This window comes from Polypterus senegalus, chromosome 18 (assembly GCF_016835505.1).
Source record: "Polypterus senegalus isolate Bchr_013 chromosome 18, ASM1683550v1, whole genome shotgun sequence".
In the NCBI taxonomy this organism is placed as follows: Eukaryota; Metazoa; Chordata; class Cladistia; order Polypteriformes; family Polypteridae; genus Polypterus; species Polypterus senegalus.
Window position 1 is genome coordinate 13,389,604 of NC_053171.1, and position 26,822 is coordinate 13,416,425.

General features: G+C 44.5%; 1 protein-coding gene across 1 annotated transcript in view; it reads left to right on the forward strand.

Annotated features, from left to right (window-relative positions):
• Window positions 1-22,377, forward strand: part of rasip1 (Ras interacting protein 1) — a 62,664-nt gene extending 40,287 nt beyond the window's left edge. Inside the window, exons 7-15 of the mRNA XM_039741442.1 lie at window positions 1,725-2,047; window positions 2,135-2,296; window positions 15,875-15,912; window positions 16,080-16,231; window positions 16,337-16,449; window positions 16,545-16,788; window positions 16,981-17,156; window positions 18,579-18,720; window positions 21,625-22,377. Of these exons, the coding sequence (XP_039597376.1) occupies window positions 1,725-2,047; window positions 2,135-2,296; window positions 15,875-15,912; window positions 16,080-16,231; window positions 16,337-16,449; window positions 16,545-16,788; window positions 16,981-17,156; window positions 18,579-18,720; window positions 21,625-21,803 (1,529 nt within the window). The 3' untranslated portion in view covers window positions 21,804-22,377. The remainder of the gene's footprint in view (window positions 1-1,724; window positions 2,048-2,134; window positions 2,297-15,874; window positions 15,913-16,079; window positions 16,232-16,336; window positions 16,450-16,544; window positions 16,789-16,980; window positions 17,157-18,578; window positions 18,721-21,624) is intronic.
• The last annotated feature ends 4,445 nt before the right edge of the window (window positions 22,378-26,822 follow it).

Here is a 26,822-nt window from a genome sequence, read left to right on the forward strand (position 1 = left end):
GACGCTTCATATTTTTGCTGCCTTTCAATTGTGTAATTCGGTTTTGTTCAGCCTTTTGGAACTGTTGCTTTTATCTGTGCACTGCGTCAGTTCACGTGAGCCACTCGGTGTACTTGCATCGAAGGTTCCCAGCTGTGCTGGTGCCATCTCGTGCTATGTCCATGGCTGTATCTAATGTTACCGAAGTCCCGGCAGTTTCGCTGAGTTTGTGTCAAACACCACCCTGACCATCTCATCTTCCTCTCCATAAGCACAGTCCTTCACCCGTGAATATTTACCCGTGGCAGTTTGCTATTGGATTGCCGCTAACGGACGGCCTTATATGGGCAGGCACTAAATTACAAACGCCAGCGGCAGCCTGTCTATGAACTTAATTTAAAGTGTAGGTTTACATCGTGCTTTGTTTCCGAAGTAGCAGAACTCATGAATATGGTTTTATATGTCACTCGCTCGCTTCTTATTGTTTTGCTGCCTTCTCAATTATATAATGCATGTTTTCTTCGGCGCTTTTTGGGCCTCTTCCTGGTTTTCTATGTACTGCGTGATTACGTGGAAGGCGTGATGATGTCACACAAAACTCCGCCCCCACGGGTTTCAAGCTCATCTCCATTACAGAAAATGGAGAAAAACAGCTTCCAGTTATGACCATTACGCGTAGAATTTCGAAATGAAACCTGCCTAACTTTTGTAAGGAAGCTGTAAGGAATGAGCCTGCCAAATTTCAGCCTTCTACCTACACGGGAAGTTGGAGAATTAGTGATGAGTCAGTGAGTGAGTGAGTGAGTGAGTGAGTCAGTGAGGGCTTTGCCTTTTATTAGTATAGATATATAAAATGCTAAGGGTTGTGATGGTGTGCCACATGATTACTCACAAACTACTTGGGCTAGAATCTTGGTTTTGCTGTTAGTTGAAAGCTCATGATGTGATACGTGCTGGTGAAGTAAGAAATGGGGGTATTGGCAACCTCTGTGTTTACTGGGGTTTCTGTCTTTCTTATGGCAAGTCCCTCTGGAGGGAGATATGGCAGAAAGGAAAAGAACAGCAGTGACATCTACTGAGGGTCAACTGCATTGCTGTGGCGACTCATAGCAAGAAGATTAAGAACAGCGGCGCCATCTGCTGAGCGTCAAGTGAAGGAAACAGAATGCACACGGGTCAAAGACAGTCAAGGGCCTTCCAAACTGACCGGTGTCTTTGTCGTGACGCCACACATACTCCACGTCACAGAATGCAAGAATGACAACTACAGAGAAATGTGTGCCGACTAACGAGCAGGTCGTCAAGTACTCGCAACATCCGTCCATATGGAGGCATTGCTTTTTCATCATCGTTACATCAGCATTTGGTTCTTCTTTCAGATGTTAGACCAGCGATGTGTTCACTGTGGGCCCGTATATTTTCATAATGAAAACAAAAAAATGTGCAGCCGACATGGAAATTTTCAGCTTGCTCTGCGTGAAGCACCTGTATTTGAGGACCGGGGGTCCACGTGTCGCTTAGTATCAAAATAATTTACAAGAAATGGAGGGGAGGCCCAGCAGACCCATATCTTTCAATACTGTCACTGTGCTGCTAGAATAGGCTTTGGCTCCCTGTGAAGATTAACGACAGCGTCTCCACATTTGGAAAGCCCAATACCTGGGTGGTCTCTCTGTGAAATGCTCCACATTCCCCCCATTTTCTTATTTCGCTTACTTCTGATTTTTATGTTTTTGTTCTTTCAGAGTCTGCTGTAATCCGACCATTTAGGGGTGGAGTTGTGACCCATAATGGCGCCGAGTTGCTCCGGGAGGCTGAATTAAATACGGGAGACATCATCGGCCTGGGGAAACACTTTTTCTTTCTCTACAAGGATCCTACGTCTGCTCGTCCGTCTGTATTGCCCTGGTTGCCCCAGATCTACGCCCCACCCAACCTGAGTGGAGCATTCTGTTGTGGGGCCTGTGGGCGCTCCATTGTGGACAGGCAGGCAGCTCTACGGGATTACTTGCAGTCCCGAGAACCAATACTGAGATACCACCCAAAATTTGAAGAGCAGCTGCTAAAGGTAGGCTGGGTCGAGCCGCTCTGCATGTGTGCCCACCTTCTTCATTCGCTCCTCCCGTCTGACTGATCCACTTGTGCATCTGTTTAGGAGATTGTAGAGAAGAACGACTCCTTGCATAGTGAGGGTGGAGCCCTGGCGCCCGCCTACCTACTGGCACTTTGCATAGACCACTCCTCCAGACACCTGGCGCCGTCACACTTGCCCGTTCTACTACTGAAAACGGCCAATTTAATCAAATCTCTGGTCTTGGTGAGTCTCCTCATTTCTTTTGTTTTTTTCTTTTAATCAATTTTTTATTGATATCGGCAACAAATAGTAAGGCAACAAAAAAAGGGAAAAATATCTACTCTCTATTTAAAATGCTAAGCCGAAAAGTGCAACGATTTTGTGCAACGATTTTATGTGACCTTTTTTTAAAACCTACATATACTGTATATGTTTGGTATCATTCTTTTCAGAACTTATTGAACTTTAATGTGATGTTGTTAGATTTTCAGATTCTTATTCCGTTTTTAAATTATCAACTAAAAAAATATTCAATTACTCACGTCCCGTGAGACGAGACTTTGTGCCAAGAGATTTAACTACGCCGGGGCCGGAAATAACAGACAAAGAGTAGGACAGCCGCTGTACAGGCTTTTAAATGCTCGAAGTGCCGCGCGAGATGCAAATCACACGGCACGGCAGCAGCAGCAAGCCAGCAGCTGATCGAGCAAAGAGGAGGTTAAAAAACACTGTATTTGTTTCCCCTTGTATCACCATTTAAGAGGGGGTTTCGGAGGAGCGACCACGTCTACATGAGGTGCGTTTAGCCCCCCTCTTTACAACGCGAGCGGCAGAGACGCGAAGTGGCTGGTGGGCAGTGCAGACCCGTTGGCGAGTGAAGCGACCAGGGGGCGAACCCCCTTAGTTTTCATATATAAAAATTGAAGAACCTAAACCTCCCCTGGATGGGGGGCAACAAGCGGGTAGGCTGAATATACAGTAGGACAGGCAGAGGTTGTTTCCAAAAAGGCAAACTAAACCAAATGTAGAGCAAAAAAAGACAAAGCAAAGGCCAAAAAGCCAAAACGAACAAAAAAGGAACTTCGAGCCCAAAGTCAAAGCTTTGGATGTTGTGACAGATAGGGGCGCTGTCGTCCCCTTGAACCCTCGGACCAACAACAACAACATTTATTTCTATAACACATTTTCATACAAAAAGTAGCTCAAAGTGCTTTACATAATGAAGAAAAGAAAAATTAAAGACAAAATAAGCCATTAAAATAAGACAACATTAGTTAACATAGAAAAGGAGTAAGGTCCGATGGCCAGGGTGGACAGAAAAAAACAAAAAAAAAAACTCCAGACGGCTGGAGAAAAAAATCTGCAGGGGTTCAAGGCCACGAGACCGCCCAGTCCCCTCTGGGCATTCTACCTAACATAAATGAAACAGTCCTCTTTGTATTTAGGGTTCTCATGGAGTCACTTGATGTTGATGGTCGTACAGACTTCTGGCTTTTAATCCATCCATCACTGTTGGAACATCACGAGGATACCGGAAAAGGAAACAGAAGAGAGAGTAGGGGTTAGTACAGATTTTAGAGCCACCATGAATAGTTATTATAATGAGTTGGATATACAGAGTATCAGGATTTTAATTACAGTGAAGTTATGAGAAGGCCATGTTAAAGTGATGTGTTTTCAGCAGTGCTCCACTGTATCAGCCTGGTGAATTCCTATTGGCAGGCTATTCCAGATTTTAGGTGCATAACAGCAGCATACCACCCAGGCAGACGCACGGTCCAGTCCCACCCTCCGGAAATGACCTTCTGTTAACGTGGGCGACCCCTTGGCCTGATCCAGCCACTTAGGTCCCCAACAATGAGGATCTTACGAGCTGGATCACCCTCGGGGAAACACGCCACATGGCTGTAGTGCCATAACTGACACTCCCTCACAATGCAGGTAGTGTGCCTCATTCGGGACTCCAACACAAAGTCAAACCAACAGAACCCAAGGATTTTCCGGAAAGACAGGAGGAGTCCAGTCTTCATCTCAGGTCACTAGATAACGTCCATATCTCACAACCATATAGCAAGACAAGCACCAGGACTCTCAAGACTTGGTCCTTCGTCCTTTTGCATAGAGTATAAGTAAATCTCTGGGCCAGAGATGGACTGTGTTGGAATATACCTGTGGGCCAAGAGAGAGCAAAGTGAGCTACTGAGGAGGGGCTGGACTGCCATAGGCGGCCAGGGAGGCACAGCACCCTAGTGTGTGTGTGTGTATATATACTTTATATATCTCTATTATAATAAAAAAAAATCCTGCGACGAGACAAGACTTTTTGGAAGATTTTTTCAAGTCCCGCCCTCCTCTCAACCATATTCAGCCACGCACACAGTCCTCTCACCTCTCATTCGTGTGAATGCTTTTGACAGACTCAGTTCCTGTGCTCTCAGCTCTTATAAATTTTAACGTTTTCCTCACTTTAAGTTCCCAATTAAAGAAGATGTATTATGTCCAAATCTTGCTGAAAAATTTAATCCCGAAGGGTTATCAACAGAAAAAAATGAGTATACGGGCAATCCTAGCAACGAGAAATGATAAAAGTCAAACGAATTAACGCAAAAAATGTCAATTGGTTACACAGATAATTATTGGCATATTTTCCTTCAGTTTAAAAAGGTTTAATTTTCTTCTTAATAAAAATTTAATGCAGTACTTCGCCGCTGCGAAGCGTGGGTATTTTGCTAGTATACTAATAAAATGCAAAGCCCTCACTGACTCACTGACTGACTCACTGACTGACTGACTCATCACTAATTCTCCAACTTCCCATGTGGTTAGAAGGCTGAAATTTGGCAGGTTTATTCCTTACAGCTTACATACAAAAGTTAAGCAGGTTTCATTTCGAAATTCTACACGTAACGGTCATAACGGTCGATAACGTCCACCATGTTAAACTTTCTTATTTATGGCCCCATCTTCACGAAATTTGGTAGGTGGCTTCCCTGCGCTAACCGAAACCGATGTACGTACTTATTTCGGTGGTATGACGCCACTGTCGGCCGCCATATTTAATTTTCCAAACGTCACTTATTCTCCAACTTCCCGTGTAGGTAGAAGGCTGAAATTTGGCAGGCTCATTCCTTACAGCTTACTTACAAAAGTAAAGCAGGTTTCATTTCGAAATTCTACGTGTAATGGTCATAACGGTCGACAACGTCCACCATGTTGAACTTTCTTATTCATGGCCCCATCTTCACGAAATTTGGTAGGCGGCTTCCCTGCGCTAACCGAAACCAATGTACATACTTATTTCGGTGGTATGACGCCACTGTCGGCCGCCATATTGAACTTTTCAACAGTCTTTGTTACTTATGGGCCCATCTTCAAGAAATTTGGTACGCGGGTTCCCAACGCTAACTGAATCCTACTTACGTACATATATACGTCCATAGCCTGCAGCTCGGTCACCATGTGAGGTGGCGTTGGGTCCCCCATCCCAACGCCTCACATGTTGTTGGCCGTTTGCCTATATAAGGCCATCCGTCGCTCCGGTCTCTACATTCCCTTCCTTGCTTCGCCACGGGATTCACGTCTCCCTGTTGATAACTATAGCCTTTTTATTTAATCCACGGCTTCTCCGCTGTTTTATTGTTCATTTATTACGATTATAGTTATTGTGTAGGTATTTTAGACTTACTTTACATTGTTCAGGTACCCATTTCCTTTATCATTCCAACCGTACCCCATTAACATGTCTATTGAGGTGATCACCATCGATCAAAGAACTGTCACTTACCGAGTGGTTTCCATGCCCGGAGATGGCACCTGCCTTTTTCATTCTCTGTGTTACATATTGCACGGCCATATCAGGCTCACTCTTGATATCCATTGTGTCTTATGTATTGAATGACTGGGACAAGTTCAAGGTGTGGACTGATGACGGTACAGGAGATAATTAGACTACACAGGAGCACTAGAAGAGTGAAATGCTTAAGCCCTTCACCTATGGATCTGCATGTGAGTTGATGGCTGCCGCTGAATTGTTCAGTTGTCGCTTTCAAGTGTACCGAAATGGCCAAATATTTTACACCTTTGGACAACCGCCAGTGCCTCTTAAACATCTTAGACTCACAGGTGACGATTTCAGTAGTGGACACTTTGATGTTTATGAATGTTTAAACTCTCAAAAGCTGGATGTGAAGTTATCGATGAAACTGGTTGTATGCTTACAACGCTTGACGGATGCCGAATGTCACTTCAGCACAAGTCCTACAAATACTGTCGTAATTGAAACAAACCATGAAACTCAAACCGATTATGACAGCAGCAATCCAAGCTGTGAGATTTGAGACAAGATTACTGTTCACATGGCCAACTGTACGTTACATGCTCAAGAGTAAGCTCAGCGCACACCTTGGTCATATTACAACCGGAGGGCCAAACTGACAACGTGGTATACAAAGAGATCCTGAACAAATAATTATTGGTATATTTTCCCTCAGTTTAAAAAGGCTTAATTTTCTTCTTAATAAAACTTTTAGGGCAGTAATTCACCACTGCGAAGCGCGGGCATTTTTGCTATATATATATATATATATATATATATATATATATATATATATATATATATATATATATATATATATATATATATATATATATATATATATATATATATATACGGTGTGGCAGAAAAGTAATGAGACTGGCAACACTGCAAGCGATCTGTAACGCGCGCTGTTGTCCTTGATAGAGCACGTGTATCAGTCCCTCCCATAGCTCAGTGCGAGTTTCAACTCCTTCCGTTAACTCGTGATTTTTGTGACTGCTATTAGCGAAGTTGTGTTTTTGGTTGTGCGTCACGCAAAAATAACAGCGGAATTTGGAGCAACATTGTGCCATTAAATTTTGTGTTAAGCTTGGATTATCGGCAAGTGTGACGTTTGAAAAGTTAAAACAGGCCTATGGGGAACATTCTTTATCCCGAGCTCAAGTTTTTCAGAGAGGCCTTCAACTTCGAAAACCAATGAAAACATTGAACGTGTGAACACTCTTGTGAGATCAGACCGTCGTTTAACATTAAGAATGTTGAGTGAACAATTAAATTTGAACAGATTTACCGTTCATCAAATTTTGACTGAACATTTGCACATGCGAAAGGACTGTGCCAAAATGGTGCCCAAAAACTGCCCTCTTTATAACAGAATTTTTGACCTCAAAAGGCATTCCTGTGGTTCCCCAGTCCCCTTATTCACCTGACCTCAGCCCGTGTGACTTTTTCCTAAACTGAAAAATGTCCTCAAAGGACGTCATTTGGGGACTTTAGAAAACATCCAAAAGAGTGTAACGGACATGCTGAAGACCATACTGGTTGAAGACTTCCAGCACTGCTACCAACAGTGGGAACAACGTCTCCATCGGTGTGTAGCTGCCCAAGGAAACTACTTTGAAGGAGATAACATTGATGTTTGAAAAAAATAAAAACTTTGGTAAATAAAAAATCAGTCTTATTACTTTTCTGCCACACCTCGTATATATGTATATACATATATATATAATGAGCATCCAATGGTTAAAAATTGAATAGGTATGCCCGTTGCATATGCATAAGAGGCTTTGTGGTTGCACACTAATAGTTAACACAAGTATGGCCCCCTAGTGGCTAAAGTTGTGAATTGTACGCCATAAGGTTGCCAGTTTAGTCCCCACTAGAGATGATCACCCGCCGGCCGTGGAATTCACTTCGCTGCAACTTTGGCAAGAATGTGGAAATATTTGGGAACTCCGCTGGACTTGGTGAAATGCATTAAAGTCAATGGGAAAGGAGAAACACACCAAGGTTGGAGTGGATTATATTGGTTCGGTGGTCTTTTAAGAGTCCCGGAGAGAGATAAAAAAAAGTGTCTGCCAACTATGCTGGACTGATTATTGTGGACAATTCCGATTATTGTGTATTCCTCAGAATGGCGTTATATAAAACCACAAGCTCACAGACTGAGTCCTCGCCACCGAATCATCGTGCAACTCTTTATTAGACTTACTCTGCACTAACACTGATAAATCTTAAAATGCCGTTTTCATTTTAAACGTTTTCCATTCATCCATCCATCCATTTTCCAACCCGCTGAATCCGAACACAGGGTCACGGGGGTCTGCTGGAGCCAATCCCAGCCAACACAAGGCAGGAACCAATCCCCAAGCAGGGTGCCAACCCACCGCAGGACACACACAAGCACACCTACACACCAAGGCCAATTTAGAATCGCCAATCCACCTAACCAGCGTGTCTTTGGACTGTGGGAGGAAACCGGAGCGCCCGGAGGAAACCCACGCACACACGGGGAGAACATGCAAACTTCACGCAGGGAGAACCCGGGAAGCGAACCCGGGTCTCCTAACTGCGTGGCAGCAGCGCTACCACTGCGCCACCACGCCGCCCGTTTTCCATTCACAAGATCATTTTCTAATAAAGATCCTCACCCACACTAAAACACCAAACATGCAGAAATCCAAGGCTTGATTAACATCCAGAAGTAGGCCCCAGGGTGATGTAGCTCCTTAACAGACAGCTGATCATACTTTAAAAAATTCAGCGCACAGACCTCAGGTCATTTAATGCAGCGTGAATTTTGTCATGAGACTTGATTGCTACATTAACCCCCCTCGGCCATTTTGACACCTGGATACTCAATCGTTTCATTGAATCAGGGGTGGGGTATTCTCCATGATCATTTCTGTGTTTCTTCCATGATGACTGACTGGTCAAGGAATGAGACATTGTAATACATAAGATCCAGTCAGGGAAGGACTACGTAATAAGCACAAACACACCCAAGTGCAATTAGAGTCTGCTTTTTCAAAAGTCTACAGTATGTTTTCACCCATCCACACTGCAGAGCCAAACAAGCGTTTGCACGAGTTCACAGCTCTGCAGGGCGTTTTCAAATGTCTCCGTTATGAGGGGGTTAAAACACGTGGGTTTTGTGGATTAAAGGTGAAAACAAAGACGACGCAGTAGTGTAGCGGGGCTACATAAAATGTCAAGTCTGCATTTGTTCAGTGTTTATGAGACCTTTTTCTTGTATAAAATATACATACTGTATATATTGTAGCCCGCAGGGGGAATTTAGCTCGTTCTTTCATACACAGCCTTTTTATTCTGCTGTGGGAAATGCTGCCCAAACTGTTTCCCACCTGCACAGCACAGTACAAAGCACAACAGGCACAGGTTATAAACAGGCATCTGGGTGTACTTCCTATGGCCCATTAGTGTGGACTGGAACAAGTTGGGCTCCGCGATCGCTGCGGCACTGCCTGGCGGCACCCTGAGAACCCAACAAGGCTTTATGGAACTCCAACTCCCATGAAGCCTTGTGGAATCTGAGCCACCGCTGCAGCATGTTGGGGGGATGGCTTTTGCCATCTTGTTCTCCAGGGAAATTAATGCCCTGTGCCCGTTGTCTTTCCTGGTCCTTCTTTAAGGGTCCAGGCTGTCTGCCACAATATTGTGTGTATATATATATATATACATACAGTATAGATAAAATCCTAAGCCTAAACGTACAACGATTTTATGTGATGTTTTTATGTCACATTTTAAATCAGGCTTATTTTAAAACCTACATAAATGTATGTGTTTGGTATCATTCTTTTCAGAATTTATTAAACTTTAATGTGATGTTGTTAATGATTTTCAGATTGTTATTCCGTTTTTAAATTTTAAACTAAAATATCAAGAAAGTCGTGCATCGAGCACAGTTTAACGGGAATACTCCAATCGGTAAGAGAGTAAATATTTTATTCTCATTTCATGATTTTTACTCCATTAAATAATATTTACAAAAATGTGAGGGGTGTACTCACTTTTGTGAGATACTGTATATATATATACTGCTCAAAAAAATTAAAGGAACACTTTGAAAACACATCAGATCTCAATGGGAAAAAGAAATCCTCCTGGATATCTATACTGATATAGACTGGGTAATGTGTTAGGAACGAAAGGATGCCACATCGTTTGATGGAAATGAAAATGATCAACCTACAGAGCCCTGAATTCAAAGACGCCCCAAAAATCAGAGTGAAAAAATGATGTGGCAGGCTAGTCCATTTTGCCAAAATTTAATTGCAGCAACTCAAAATTGTATGCAGCACTTTGTATGGCCCCTGTGTTCTTGTATACATGCCTGACAACATCGGTGCATGCTTCTAATGAGATGACAGATGGTGTTGTGGGGGATCTCCTCCCAGATCTGGACCAGGGCATCACTGAGCTCCTGGACAGTCTGAGGTGCAACCTGGTGGCATTGGATGGACCAAAACATAATGTCCCAGAGGTGTTCTATTGGATTTAGGTCAGGAAAGTGTGGTGGCCAGTCAATGGTATCAATTCCTTCATCCTCCAGGAACTGCCTGCATACTCTCACCACATGAGGCCAGGAATTGTCGTGCACCAGGAGCCACTGTACCAGCATAGGGTCTGACAATGGGTCCAAGGATTTCATCCTGATACCTAATGGCAGCCAAGGTGCCTTTGTCAAGCCTGTAGCGGTCTGTGTGACCCTCCATGGATATGCCTCCCCAGACAATCATTAACCCACCACCAAACTGCTCATGCTGAATGATGTTACAGGCAGCATAATGTTCTCCATGGCTTCTCCAGACCCTTTCACTTCTGTCACGTGCTCAGGGTGAACCTGCTCTCATCTGTAAAAGCACAGGGCACCAGTGGTGCATCTGCCAATTCTGGTATTCTATGGCGAATGCCAATCGAGCTGCATGCTGCTGGGCAGTGAGCTCAGGGCCCATTAGAGGACATGGGGCCCTTGGGTCACCCTCATGAAGTCTTTCTGGTTGTTTGGTCAGAGACATTCACACCAGTGGCCTGCTGGAGGTCATTTTGTAGGGCTCTGGCAGTGCTCATCCTGTTCCTCCTTGCCCAAAGGAGCAGATACTGGTCCTGCTGATGGGTTATGGACCTTCTATGGCCCTCTCCAGCTCTCCTAGAGTAACTGCTTGTCTCCTAGAATCTCCTCCATGCCCTTGAGACTGTGCAGGGAGACACAGCAAACCTTCTGGCAATGACACGTATTGATGTGCCATCCTGGAGAAGTTGGACTACCTGTGCAACCTCTGTAGGGTCCAGGTATCGCCTCATGCTACCAGTAGTGACACTGACTGTAGCCAAATGCAAAACTAGTGAAGAAACAGTCAGAAAAGATGAGGAGGGAAAAATGTCAGTGGCCTCCACCTGTTAAACCATTCCTGTTTTGGGGGTCATCTCATTGTTGCCCCTCTAGTGCATCTGTTGTTAATTTCATTAACACCACAGCAGCTGAAACTGATTAACAACCCCCTGTGCTACTTAACTGACCAGATTAATATCCCATAAGTTTCATTGACTTTATGCTATACTCTGATTAAAAAGTGTTCCTTTAATTCTTTTGAGCAGTATATATATATATATATTGTATATGTGTGTGTGATACAGCACCTGCCAATGAGTACATCACACGTATTTTGCCCTAATTGGGACTCATCAGGGGCACAGTCCCTTATGGGGATTGAACCTTGGATGTCAGCTCCTGAGGTGAAGCCTCTGATGTTGTGCCATGGCAGCCGGTTCTCTTACTTGACAGGGTAAAGATTGGAGTATTACATTCCTACCTCTGAATCACAATCTGATTATCTGGATTGTTACCTACCAGGTAATGCTTGTGACTGTTTGGTTATATATTCCTGTGTCTGAGCCTAAGCTGCACCCATCTACACAATACACCCTGAACTCCCACTACTTTTAGTTTGATGCCCACCCTCTCATGTGGCACCTTTCTGAAAGTCCAGATAAATAATATCATAAGCTCCACTTTGATATTGCTCTTTTGTTGCCTCCTCATAGAATTCCAGCCTGTTAGTAAATCACGACCTCCCTCTTCTGACCCCATTGCTGACTGTTCAGATTAACTCCTGTTCTTGCCATGTGCTGCTCAATCTTATCCTTAATAATTCCTTCCATTAATTTTCCGTTGATGCACGTTAAGCTTACTGGCCTGTGGTTGCTTGGATCTGCCTGGTTACCCTTTTTTATAATGGGATAATATTTGCCATTGTTTCTACAGTGTGCAGTGACTTCCTAAAAATATGTGTCAAGGGTTTCTATCTGTACTTGCTAGCCTCCTTAAGGACTGGAGAGTAAATATTATCTGTTCCTGGTGATTTGTTTGATTTCATCTTATTTAATCTGAGCAGCACTTCTCCCTCTACAATCTCCAAATCCCTCAGTACCTCCTTAGTAGTCCCTGTTACTGCTCTGAGGTTATCCACTTCCTCACTTGTGAAGTCCTTAGAAAAATGTGAGTTTAGAGCATCTGCTTTTTCACTGTCTGTTTCTTTTAATTCCCCTTCACATTCTCTTTGACTGTTCTTTGGGTCGTCTTTCGCCTTATCTGCTCTGTTGCTCTCCAACTGTCTTTTATCCTCCCTAATATCCTTCTTAGTTGCCCTCATGTTCTCATATGCCCTTCTATTCTCCTTGGAGTTACTCTTATACGCCTTATTCATCTGTTTTTCCTTTAACTTCTTTTTACCTCTTTATTGCCCCACTGCATAGCTTTTTAAATCTCCTAGTAATTCCAAACTTAGATGTGTACCTGTCATGCATTACAAGTAAAAACATTTTTAAACCTGTTCTGCTACTATTCTCCACTCTTAACAGCTTATCCCAGTCTATCCTCCTTAGACTTTACTGCGTTTGCTCAAAATTTGCTCTACCAAAGTTAAACTTTGCATCTTCACTCTTACAAAACACTGAGAATTTTATGAAATTATGGCCACTTTACCCTAGTGGTTCAATCACCTCTACACCCTCAATTTTATTGTGGTTATTACAAAATACTAAATCCAGGCAGGCTTCACCTCGTGGTGGTGCTTTAACATACTGAGCTAAAAAAACGTCACTGATAACTTCTAAAAACTCTTCTGCTACACTATTTGCAAGGTTATCCCAGTTAATATTCGGATAGTTAAAGTCCCCCATGACTATAATATCCTCCTGTTAACTTGCCTTTTTGATATTACTAAAAAGATGTGTGTTGAAATTACTGTCTGTATTGGGTGGTCTACAACACACTCCTAAAATAAGGCCGCTTTCCCTAAACCTCTTCAGGCAAAGCCACATGTCCTCACTAAGATGGGACTCATCGTCCAACTGAAGAGGACCTGCGTTTAAATTCTCTTTGACATAAACAGCGACCCCAAGTCTTTTTCTGTTCTGTCTAACCCTTCCTAAGAAACGTGTACCCCTCTATGTTACACTCGTCCCCATCTTTGTTATTTAGACAGGTTTCCGTTATTGCTATAATATCATACTGTAATTGGTTCCTCCCTTGTGCCCTGTGTTGGCTGGGATTGGCTCCAGCAGACCCCGTGACCCTGTATTGGGATTCAGCGGGTTAGAAATGGATGGATGGATGGCTGTAATTATGCTCTGCCCCATACAACTCCAACTCGCTTGTTTAATTTTTGATACGTCTATCATTACGGCAAGCTATTTTTAATGTGTTACTCCTTTTATTGTTACACTAGCAAAATACCCGCGTTTCGACAGCGGAGAAGAAGTGTGTTAAAGAAGTTATGAAAAAGAAAAGGAAACATTTAAAAAATAACGTAACATTTGCTTTCTATTCATTTGCATAAGCACAGTCCTTCACCAGCAATTATTTAATGTTCGCTCAGACCCGGCACTTAAAACTTTTTGTCGCACTTTTGCTGAGTTTGTGCCAAACTCTATTCTATCCCTGACCATCTCATCTTCGTTTGCATAAGCACAGTCCTTCACCAGCAATTTTAAAAATGCACGCGGCAGCCTGTCTATAAACTTAATTTAATTAACTTACGGCTTACACCGTGTGCTTTGTTTCCGCAGTAGCTGCACTTATGAATATGCTTGTATGCGTCACTCGCTTCATATTCTTTTGCTGCCTTCTCAATGGTGTAATGCGTTTTTTGCTCAGCGCTCTTTGGAGCTCTTGCTTGTTGTCTGTGTACTGCGTTCACAGTCAGTTCACGTGAGCGCTCTTTTGTGTGAGCTTGCGATGTCCACGGCTTTATTTAATGTTAGCTAAGACCCGCCACTTAAAAGTTTCTCTCGCACTTTCGCTGAGTTTGTGCCAAACACCACCCTGACCATCTCATCTTCGTCTGCATAAGCACAGTCCTTCAATCAATCAATCAATCAATCAACATTTATTTATATAGCACATATTCATACAAAAAAATGTAGCTCAAAGTGCTTTACAAAATGAATAGAAAAATAGAAGACACAATAAAAAATAAACATAAGTCAACATTAATTAACATAGAATAAGTAAGGTCCGATGGCCAGGGTGGACAGAAAAAAAAAAAAACTCCAAATGCTGGAGAAAAAAAATAAAATCTGTAGGGGTTCCAGACCACGAGACCGCCCAGTCCCCTCTGGGCATATTCACCCGTGAATATTTACCTTATATGGGCAGGCACTCAATTACGTGGGAGGCGTGATGATGCGGGACGCAACTCCGCCTCACATGGCAACGAGCTGCAGGCTATGGCCGTATATATGGTCGAAAGTAGGTTCCAGTTATGACCGTTACGCGTAGAATTTCGAAATGAAACCTGCCTAACTTTTTTAAGTAAGCGGTTAAGCGCAGGAAAGCCTACCAAATTTCGTGAAGATGGGGCCATGAATAATAAAGTTCAACATGGCGGACGTTGTTGACCGTTATGACCATTACGCGTAGAATTTCGAAATGAAACCTGCCTAACTTTTGTAAGTAAGCTGTAAGGAATGAGCCTGCCAAATTTCAGCCTTCTACCTACACGGGAAGTTGGAGAATTAGTGATGAGTGAGTGAGTGAGTGAGTGAGTGAGTCAGTCAGTGAGTCAGTCAGTGAGTCAGTCAGTGAGTCAGTGAGTGAATTGATGAGTGAGGGCTTTGCCTTTTATTAGTATAGATTTAAACATTGGGTTAGAATTTACATTACTATGCATTTTTATTTTTACACTGTTGTTTGTTCCACCATGTACAGTTCTAAACCTGACCTGTCCTAAACTCCTTGACCCATTCCCTAGTTTAAACAATCCTTGACTAACTTACTCATACACCTCCCTAACACATTGGTGCCCTTCCGGTTCAGATGCAACCCGTCACGGGGGAACATGCCCCTTCAGTTCCAAAAGGAGTCTCAATTGCCCCATAAACCTATACCCTTCTTTATGGCACCAAGATTTGAGCCACGCGTTAAGCCTTCTAATCTCCTCAGTCTTACCTGGACTGGTGTGTGGCACAAGCAGAACGACAGAGAAGACTACCTTCTCAGTTCTGCTTCTCAGCCTCACACCTAACTCTGTGAATTTGGATCGCAGAACTGACAGACTACCCTTGTGTACGTCTTTTTTTCCAACATGGACAAAGTGAACTGGATCCACCCCTGCTCTGGCCAAGAGCCTATCCACCCTTCCAGGGAGGTCCCCCACGTGTGCTCCCGGAAGGCAACACACAAGGTGTGAGACTCTCTGTCTCTGGAGCAAACCTGTGTTTTAATCCCCCCTAATGACTGAATCCCCAACTATCACTACCTCTCTCTTTCTGGGAGTTGGTTTTGAGTTGGCCCGTTGGGGCTCCTCATCCCTGCCTACCACCCCAGAATCTTCAGAGACACCGTCCAGGACCTGAAAACAATTTGACACTTCCAGTTCTGGTATTGATGTCCCCAGACAGTGTGTTAAGTTGTCAGTACCCAGTTTTGATGACAGTTTTGTCTTACATGTTCATTTTACATCGTGTCTGTGTTACAGGAGAAGATTAAGGAGATTGGAGACAAGCAGCCGGAAAAGTAAGTAGCTTTATTGGGCATTTCTAATTGGATGGTCAAAGGTGTTATGGAGAGATGGGTTGAAGGTCTTTTTATGAGGATAACTGCTGCTGCAGGTGGTGGGTACATTTTAGCTTCTCTCTGTCTATTGTCTCCTTTCCATATGTGTCTACTCTGCGTGTGAACAGCCAGCAAGACAGCCATGAGGTAAGCACTCTCAGCATCGAGGCTGTGACCACCGAGCTGCAGCCACTCATGTTCTGGATGTCCAACGCTACAGAGCTGCTCAACTTTATTCAGCTCAAGGTCCAGGATATGGAAAAGGATTGGGAGTTTGAGAGTAAGTGTTTAATGTTACCTACCCTCTAAATAGGAGGAACTCGACTAAGAGCCTAGTTGGGGAAGATCTTCCAGTGTAAATGTTGTGAATTATTATAATTGGCAGACTTGTGCGATCCAGCCCTGTCAGCTGACCTGGAGATGGGGTCAGAGGCTTTAACGCTGCTTGATGACGTCATCATGTATACCTTCCAGCAGTGTGTTTACTATCTAACTAAGGTTTGAAAGCTTCTAACATTAGTCTAGATTTATATTCCAATCTGATCACGTGTCCACCTTACCACAGCTTGACTGACTCTTATGCTTCTCAACAGACCCTTTACTCGGCTCTCCCAGCACTGCTGGATTCCAACCCATTCTCTAGTAAATCATCTGGAGATGCTCCAGATGAAGACTTGTCATCCATGCCACCAGGAGTAGCCAGAGTCCTAGAGGTATATAGATCAACCCTGGATTTAACCCGAACCTGTCAACTGCACCCTGACCTTGTGTCTCAGACGTTTGGCTACCTCTTCTTCTTCAGTAACGCATCCCTGTTCAACACCCTAATGGAAAGAGGTACGTCTGTTATCCTTTCTTCATTCAGTCAATGTTTAGATCTCTCAGGACACGAAATCCACAATGTTCATGCAGGTCATACTTTTCATAGCTAAATTTGGGTTGAGTGAGGGCTTTAGGTGCTTCCTTGATCACAGATGTTCTACAGCCTTTCTCTTTACCAGTTCCCCTCATGTTGTCTTTTCTGAACAGGCTCCAGTTCAGATTTGTTCTTCTCATGGTCTCGTGCTGTCCAGATCCGAACGAACCTTGATCTTGTGCTAGACTGGTTACAAGGTGCCGGACTAGGAGATATTGCCAATGAGTTCTTTCGCAAGCTGTCCATCACTGTGAACTTCCTCTGTATACCAAAGACTCTCCTGATTCAGGTAGGGGAAAAGAAAACCTTCATCATCTAACAGTTCATGGTACTACACTACTTGGCAAAGACGTCCTCACCTAGGACTTTCAATTTTCTTATTTCTTTTGGCATTTCTGAGAGCATAGACTCTTATTGAGTTTGTTTTCTTTCACTATTTTCTAAATAATATTCTTTTGTAAAGATCTGTTTGTGTACCAAAATCTTTGCTTAACTTTTTGCTGTCTGTACATTTTGTTTTGATCTTAGAAAAGTTTGTGTTGTTATCAATGTTTGAAGTTAGACAATGAAGAGGTGATACTGTAGGTACTTCAACTTCTTTAGCCCTCCCCTATCATACATATGTAAGCTAAGACATGGAGAGATTTAGGTAGGAGACCGGCAGGTAAGGGAGACTTCCCTTTTGCCACTATTCTCAGGAGATAGCTACCATTCGGCACATGTGGCATTGTGGTACTGAAATGGTGAGAGAAGTGCTGAAAAAAAAAAAGTGAACAAATTCCAAAGAATAAAAAGTGTGTACTGGCTGACTTTAAAAACTGCCAGCACACAGAAAAGAAACGGTACTGCGATCAGCAAAACAGAAGTGCTGGTACTGAGTACTGGAGAGTACCGACCCACTTCAAGAAATCAATAGGATCGTCATCCTTTCCTAACAATTGCCTCTTACTTAGATCTGATGTAATCTTTAGATTTGTAGAGCAGGATTTCACCACTGAATAACTCAGTAGGTCATTGAAGGATCTCTCACAGAGGTGGAGGTGGCATATTTAACTCCTTCACAGACCTCTACAAAAAATACCAAACAACTGTTCTTCGTCTTCTTTTTTCCCTAGCTGGTGACGTGGCAAGGTTTCTTCCGTAGAATGTACATTGCTGTGGTGCTGCAAGGGTTCGAATTTCACTAATGACATTTCTCCATGCTGGGCGGTCCAAGGCAATGTCTTCGGCACCGGCGTCCAGGAGGCTTAGTTGATGGTTCTTCAAGTCCTCCTCAATTTTTTTTTTCCAACTCTTTTTTGGTGCTAATCTTTACACCTTCCAATTCAGTGGTCGTTTTCGCCATAGCAATTTGTATGACGATTTTTATCGCTTATGTGGGATGTCCACGTCTACTGTCAGTTGACTATCGCACTTCTTCAGTATGATTTCGTTTTGAAGTTGATCTCGAAGAGTAATGCCTAGGATCTGATGTAAGCAAAGCATTTGGAAGACTTCAAGTTTATTCTGCTCAGATTTGAGCATAGTCCACGTTTCAGATCCGTATAGAAGAATCAGCAGGATTAATGACCTGTACAGGCGGATTTTAGTCTTGAGAGAGATGTTTGTGTTTTCCATAGGCAGCTGTTAGTAAAAAGAAAAAGGAATGGATGTGTGGATAGAGGCATGGATGGCACAAATGTCTAATATCTACTCAACTTCTTGCCCTTAGTCTAGCTGGTCTACTTTGCAAGAGGACTATCCTTTGTTAAGTCCTACGCAGTTAAATCACCTGCTCCAACATTATAAACTGGGACCTGCGAGGGAGCCCCCTGCTTCATGGGCACCACCAGAGGGCACAAACTTGACTACAGGTATGATTCTTGATTTATGGATGCTCTGTAAAGAGGACATTTAACAGGTAACTGATGTCATATCACTCATCAGCAGCGGAGGTGTGAGATGTTTTTTCAGGGAACAACCGTTTATATGCTACTTTCATATGCCAGCACCAAGATTATGAACAAAGGGGCTGCAACCTCCATGTTATATGCGTCCTTTTTAAATTGTATGGCCTCACCCAGATGCTAAGGAGACCCCCGGGCACTGATTCTTGCCCCTTAAATACCCAAATCTGCTTGTTCTGTTAACCCTAACCCTAACCCTAATTGTGTTAATTCATTTCTGGTGCTTGCTCCTGTGAGGAAGATGAATGAAATCTTTTCTTCTGCCAAATCCCTTTTTTATTTCCACCAGGTCAGGGGTGTCAAACTCAAGCCCACGGCCCTTTTTATTTATTTATTTGATTTTATTCATTTTATTGAAATAGTACAACATTCCATACAAATAAATCAATTTTTACAAAAATAGGATCGAAAACAAATCAACCCCCTCCCCTAAGATGGCCCTTTTTAAAGTGGCCTCCTTCTTCGGTATTCAAAACATGCTATAGATGGCCTGTGGCAACCATTAGTATTCTCAAGGACGGCCTTTAACGTGCATTTCATATAGAGATCATATCCGTATGTGGTTTACATTTACACCTGGCATTAAAATAAATCTCAAGTCTCAAGTGTGCTTTGGATGTTTAGAATGGAAACCAGCTGCTCACATAATGACCCAACTGTTATGAAAAGCACAAAAAGAGCCCTGCAATTTTCCAAAATGTCCACTAGGTAGGGAATTTCCCATCACGTCCCACGGCCTTGATATAAAGGCAAAAGCAAAACAGACCTGTTTATTTTCACAGAAATGCTCTGATGCATAAACAGAAGCTCCGTGGAGCACTAAAGGCACAAGGGATTCCTCAAAAAGGCAAAGGCAATCCAAGGTAAACACAGTCCCAATACGAAATCCAGAAACACCCATCCATTCATTATCCAACCCGCTATATCTTAACTACAGGGTCATGGGGGTCTGCTGGAGCCAATCCCAGCCAACACAGGGCACAAGGCAGAGAACAAACTCCAGGCAGGGTGCCAGTCCACCACAGGGCACACACACACACACACCCACGGGACAATTTAGAATCGCCAATGCACCTAACCTGCATGTCTTTGGACTGTGGGAGGAAACCCACGCAGACACGGGGAGAACATGCAAACTGAAAGCAGGGAGGACCTGGGAAGCGAACCCGGGTTTCCTAACTGTGAGGCAGCAGTGCTACCCACTGCGCCACCGTGCTGCTCATCCATATGTAAATATGTAAACTCCCTAGAGTATTTAACTGAGCCACCAGGAACTGTGGGAAACCCTCACCTTTATAGGGCTGGGGGCAGGCGGTGATGGGTAGGTGGTCCCTCCTCTTGGGGAACCACCCACAAGACATAAGGTGCACATAACACAGACGTAGGAGAACAAAGCTGATAATTAACAAAGTAACACTGTGTAGTGTGGCCAGCAAGCAGACCAGACTACAGTGAACAAAAGCTAGGGTCATCCTTTTTACATTCAGTGAAAAAGACATCCATCCGGGCCCAGAAACAAAATACAATAAAACAAGGTGGCTTCAGTCAGCTGTATTCAAGAATAAACATGACGTGGAGCTCGGCCCTCCTCAAGTGCCAGGTCGGTCCATGATGCCACTCTCTGGGAGCGGCTCGGTTTTATAGCGTTGGTGCCAAAAGGGGCGGGGCTAGGCCGTGTCCTCCAGCAGCTTTTTGGAGCCGTGAGGAAAAGAGAATATACTGTTAGTGTCAGCGCCCCCTCTCATTCTGGAGTGGAACTGCTTACCTCTTCAGAGCCCAGAATATGGTCCCCAGGTGCACATTTGTAACAACCGACACAAAAAAAAATGAACAAAAAGGACATTTGAACCCCTTTCAGAGGAGGAACCCTAGCTGAAATAAATAACACCAAGAAGAAAAAGTGAAAAGGAGGTGACGTGCCACACTGCCGTAAAGAACTTTGCTACGAGTGCCACAGGAAGGAAAAGGCAGCTCTACTTTACAGACTCTTCTCACTTTTTAAAGCTCGGCAAGTGACAAAGCTGGGCCAGCCTTCTGCAGCTCACCTGACTGTGGCGCCCAGCACCCAACATCATTCTTTTGATTTTTCTTCTGACGTGACTGTTGAACGTGGAGAGAAGACACATTTGCATTTCCACTTGTGTTAAATGTGATCGCTCTCCCGCTCCTGACCACCTCTCCATGTAGTCTGTGTGATGCACCACCAGTGCATTTACACCCATTTTCTAACGTGGTCAAGTGCCATCTGATCGTGACGCACGCAGGAGTTAACAGATGGACTTTGCCTTACTTATAAATTCTCGTCCGTTTTAGGCACTGTTGTCATTTTTTTTTACTCAAAAGCTAATTTCGGTGCTTGTGCCTGCTGGTAGCTTTCTTAACCCGCTGCAACATCCAAGAAAATAAAAGCTTATGAGGAGGGACGTGAGGCAGAACATACGATTACCATGAGCAGAGAGACATCTGTCAGTCAGGTTTGTAAAGAAAATGTTGGGCCCGCGTTGAGGGTATAAAGTGTTATAAAACTGAGTTTGACAGCCCTGCTTGAGACCTCCTGTAATATTATTTCTGGGGTGGCAGGTTACACAAGCAAAAAATGAACCCACCTTAGCCGTACTTCGTTCCCCACACTGACCGATCTCCTGCTGTCTACTTGAACTTACCTTAAATATGGCCTCACTGCCCAGCCGGGCCTGCCCTTTATCCTTCCTGCTGAGGCCTTTTGTTCCAAACACCTCTGGGAAGGAAACTGAAACCCAAGTGTTTACAACAAAAGGGATCTTTTGACTTGTCATCTCATTGTTCATTTAGATATCTTTGAAAGCTTCCTGGACCACCCCCCTCTCATACTGCCAAGTGAGGTGTCTCAGCTGCAGCTCTCTGTGCCAATCCCTTCAGAAGAACTCTACTCCGAGGTCCAACGGGTCAGAACCTTCCTGTGGAACCTGGAACAAGAGTCTTTACCGGCCAATCAGAGGATCCACCTGTGAGAAATGGCAGTGTCATCGCAGCGGTGGGACCGAATATTTTGTCCAGTTTCTTTGTAGGCTTCACGTGAACCGAGACAAGGGTGTGTATCTTAGTGTTGCAATTCCCCGATGCACGAGACTTTTCTGTCTGAAGGCCACTTGACTGTCTTCCTCGCGAGACATTGGTGTACAGTGTGTGTGTGTGTATATTTCACCGTTCACTATGTTCTGGAGTTCTGTCAATGTAGGACTATGCCTGTAGGTTATGCATGCTACTAGTTGTCTTAATTCTTCATGAGTGTGATAGATCTCGGCTAATATCTACTTTCACGTTATAATGTTTAATTACTCAAATGAATTCCTGATCCTGCTCTGTGTATGTTGAATGATTCTGTTAGGTTGCCAGTCTTGTTCTTAAAAGGTCCCAAGCATTTTAGAGCCTGTTCATTGAAGGACGTGTGCTCTTGTGCACCTCATCAGAAGATCTAGCAGGACATCTTAAATTTGGCTCATGCTGGTTAGGCTTGTATCTTATTGTACTGTGTAGGGGCTGTCAAGTCCCCCTCTGAACCTAAGAAAGTATTATTGTCCTTTGTGTGTTCTGTCATGTGTCTCTTTAATTTTGGTGAGTCCTATCATCTCATCCATCCTTTCCTACACTCTGTAAAGAGCTCACAGCACGTGCTCTGTGAAACCTCTGTGGTCTAACCAGAACTCGCTTCTGCTCTGAAGTCCCGTCGAGTCCGTAGTCTGCATTCTGTTTTACTGTATACGGTCAATTCTCTCTCTGTCTTTCTTTATTACAGTAATTCCTCAAAATTTTGCTTAACCTCATCTCTTTCTCTGAAGCCGCTCTTCCTGGTGAGGGTCACGGTGGCAGCAGGCCAAGCAAGTCAGCCCAGACTTCCCTGTCCCCCACCTACCAGATTCCAGCTCTTCCTGTGGAACTCCCAGGCGTTCCCAAGCCAGCCAAGAGATTGAATCCCTCCAGCGTGTCCCAGGTCTGGTGCAGGGTCTCTACCTGGTGGGATGTGCTCAGAGCAGATTTAGGGGGGCCACCTTGTGTGTGTGTGTGTGTGTGTGTGTGTGTGTGTGTGGCTGGTTGGGGGATGTCGGGTCATCATTACAGAATGCCCAAACCAAACTCTTGATGCAGACGAGCTGTGAATCTACTCTGAGGTTCTCCTGAATCGCTGAGCTTCTCACCCTGCCACCCAGAGAAGAATCCTCACTTCTGTTCTCATTCGATCGGCCATTACCTGCAGTTCATGACCGTAGTTGAAGATGGGGATGTAGCCTCAACTGTGAACCGAGTGCTTTGTCTTTAGTTTCCACTCCTGCTTCACCACCCTGAACTGGTAGTGTTATGAACAAGGAGTCCCAATGGACAACGCTCCCAAAAATGCACACTGGAGGGGGATATACCGCCAAACCCCGGCAAGATTAAACGACAGACACAAAATATAAATCTCTCTATTATAATAAACAAGACGAGACTTTTTAGCCTGAGATGAGACGTGACTTTTTCAGAGAGATACCTTCACATCACGCGAGACGAGACTTGCCAAGAGTTTTAACCACGCCCGGGGCCAGAAATAAAAGACAAAGAGTAGATGACAAAGTAGAACGTCGTAAAGAATTCAAAAACTCTGATGTGATACACATGTGGAGCTGGTTAGAGATAATGTAAGTACGAAAATTGGAAAGTCTCAAAAAACTGATAGTAAAGATCGCATTAGCGCAAACAAATGCAAATTATTACTCGGTGAAATAATGGAACAGCAAAAAAGAAACTGATATATTGTTTGGATTTAAACTTTAAGTCGGAGAGTTGTAGATCGTCTAATTCGTGTTGCCATCAGGGAAAAGTAGTGAAGAATCTGTGAGAATTCAAAGATCTGATATTTGGTGAAAGTGAAATGCACACACGCGAGCGGCAGAGACGCGAAGCTGCTGGCGCATAGCACAGGCTGGGGGGTTGGCAAGCGAAGTGAGCAGGGGGCGAAGCCCTCTAGTATCCATCCATCCATTATCCAACCCGCTATATCCTAACTACAGGGTCACGGGGTCTGCTGGAGCCGATCCCAGCCAACACAGGGCACAAGGCAGGAAACAAAACCCGGGCAGGGTGCCAGCCCACCGCAGGGCGCACACACCAAGCACACACTAGGGACACCAATGCACCTAACCTGCATGTCTTTGGACTGTGGGAGGAAACCCACGCAGACACGGAGAACATGCCAACTCCACGTAGGGAGGCAACCCCAGGTGTCTTAACTGCGAGGAAGCAGCGCTACCCACTGCACCACCGAGCCACCCACCCCCTAGTATAATATAAATAAAATGTTTATCCTCACAAAATACTCTTAAACAGATGAAAGCTCCATGGAGCACAATATTTAAACTGGAACTGCCTGAAACACAAGGCAATGCATGGCAACCGCAGTCTCAATGCAGAAATCCCGAGGCGAAGTCAAAAAACAAAGCACAGAGGTCCAGAGCTATCAAGAAGTGCCAGCGTAGAAGCAACACAAGAACTCGCCATAACTCCTTGGCGCACTCGAAATGAACCGTCAGGAATTGTGGGAGACCCTCCAGATGTATAGGGTGGGGGGCAGTTCCTGGCAGTGATTGGCAGGTGACTACGCCTCTTGTGGGGCCGCCCACAAAACACACGGGACATAACTAAGGGCAGTTTAAAGATCAGATGAAACATAAAGAACAAAGCGCATAATACTGACATAAATAAATGGCACCGAAGTGAACAACACAAAACAAAAAGACATGACATGAGACCCCTGGCACAGGGCCTGCAGGTCAGCTGCTGCTCGAATCTGCTCGTTGATCTCACGTTTCCTTTTTCCGTCACTCATGAACAAGATCTTGAGATACCTGAACTCCTCCACTCAGGGCTGTTGTCCCCACTCCACCTGTAGAACGCAATCAGCTCTTTTCCGAGAGAGACCCATGACCTCAGACTTGGAGGCACTGGTCCGCATCCCAGCCACTTCACACTTGGCACTTGTGGAGACTGGCCCAGACACAGACAGGCGGACACGTTCATTTCACCCACAAACACGTTTATTTATAATAGTATTAGTCACAAGTGCACCACAAAACCCCCAAAGTCCTGGCCACACAATGCCTTACTTTCTCTTCTTCAGGCCGCCTCCTTGCCTCCTCCAGCAAGCTCAGTACACTCCGCTCCCGACTCTTGCCTGGAATGAAGGGAGGCGGCCCCTTTTATTATCACCCGGATGTGCTCCAGGTGTGTTCCGGCAATCACCCGCCGACACGCCCCTGTGTGTGCCTGCTCTTCTTCCCCCCAGCACTTCCTGGTGTGGCAGAAGTGCTGAGGTCCAGGGCTCCAAAGGCATGGGGGTGGTCCCCGAAGGAACCAGGGCGGTCGCCCCCAGATGGTCTGGGGAAGGCGCAAGCCTTCCTCTGGTCCTCCTGAGCGTCCCGGCCGGGTTGCCACCCCAGCCACCTCTGACACAGCGAATCCCCCCAACTGTGTGCTGAAGGTCACAGTCAGAAGAGACAAAGAGGACAACATCATCTGAATAAAGCAACGATGCCAGTCCTAGCCTCCCCAAACTGGACACCCTCATGTCCTCGGCTGTGCCTTGATATCCCCTCCATGAAAACCACAAACAGGAGCGATGACATGTGAAGGACTTGATGGACCCCCCCCACCCACAGTGACCAAAATTTGACTTAATGCCAAGTATTCAGAGACAGCTCACACTGCTGAAGAGCACACAAGAGCGGCCCTGTTACCTCCATATTCCTGCATCACCTCCGATAGCACTTGCTGAGGGACGCGGTCATATGCTTCGTTCAAATCCACAACAGACGTGTTGACTGCATTGTCAAACTCCCATGCACCCTCCAGAAACTTTGCCAGGGAGAAGAGCTGCTCCACCACTGGTCCACAGCCTGGATGGAATCCACATCGTTCCTCCTGTGTTTTTGGCTGAGCCAGCAGCCCATGTCTTCCCTGCTTAACATGGAGGCTGATGAGCGTGATCCATCTGGAGCTGGAACACACCATCTGGACACCCGTGTTTGTCAATAAAAATGGTTGGGTCAGGTAGCAGTTCTCCTCTATGTGGTGTGCAAGGTCTCGTCTGTTTTCGATTTAACTCTTCAAAGCTTCTGCTGAACGCTCACCTTCACTCTACAAAGCCCTCCAGGTCAGTTCAACTCCTTTGTGTCCTCTGAGAAGCTCTCATACTCCGGTCGGCCCTCCTTTTTGTCCCCCGATTGTCAGGTCACTTCTCTCTTTCTAAGGTGGTAAGAGATTTGACAAACGAGAGGAGACCATTAATCTGGCCCGTTTGTTTAGCTACTAGCAAAGCTGCTCCAAAATCTCATCCAGATCCACCTTAAAGGTCCTCAAGGTGTCCAACATTCCCACAACAACAACAACAACAACAACATTTATTTCTATAGCACATTTTCATACAGATAATGACGCTCAAAGTGCTTTACATGATGAAGAAAAGAGAAATAAAAGACAAAGTAAGAATTAGAATAAGAGAACACTATTTAACAAAGAACAAGAGTAAGGTGGTCCGATGGCCAGGGAGGACAGAAAAAACAAAAAAAACTCCAGACAGCTGGAGAGTAAAAATAAAATCTGCAGGGGGGTCCAAGGCCACGAGACCACCCAGTCCCCTCTGGGCATTCTACCTAACATCAATGAAACAGTCCTCTTTGTATTCAGGGTTCTCTTGGAAGAACTTGATGATGACAGTCATGTGGACTTCTGGCTTTTAATCCATCAATGCAGGACATCACGGTGCTTTGATCAGGTGGTGATGGTGCAGGTCACCACCACAGAAAACCGGGAAAAGAAACAGAAGAGAGAGTAGGGGTCAGTACGGATTTTAGAGCCACCATGAATAGTTATTATGATGAATTGAACATACCAAGTATCAGGATTAAGTTAAAGTGAAGTTATGAGAAGGCCATGTTACAGTAAAGTGTTTTCAGCAGTTTGTTTAAAGTGCTCCACCGTATCAGCCTGGCGAGTTT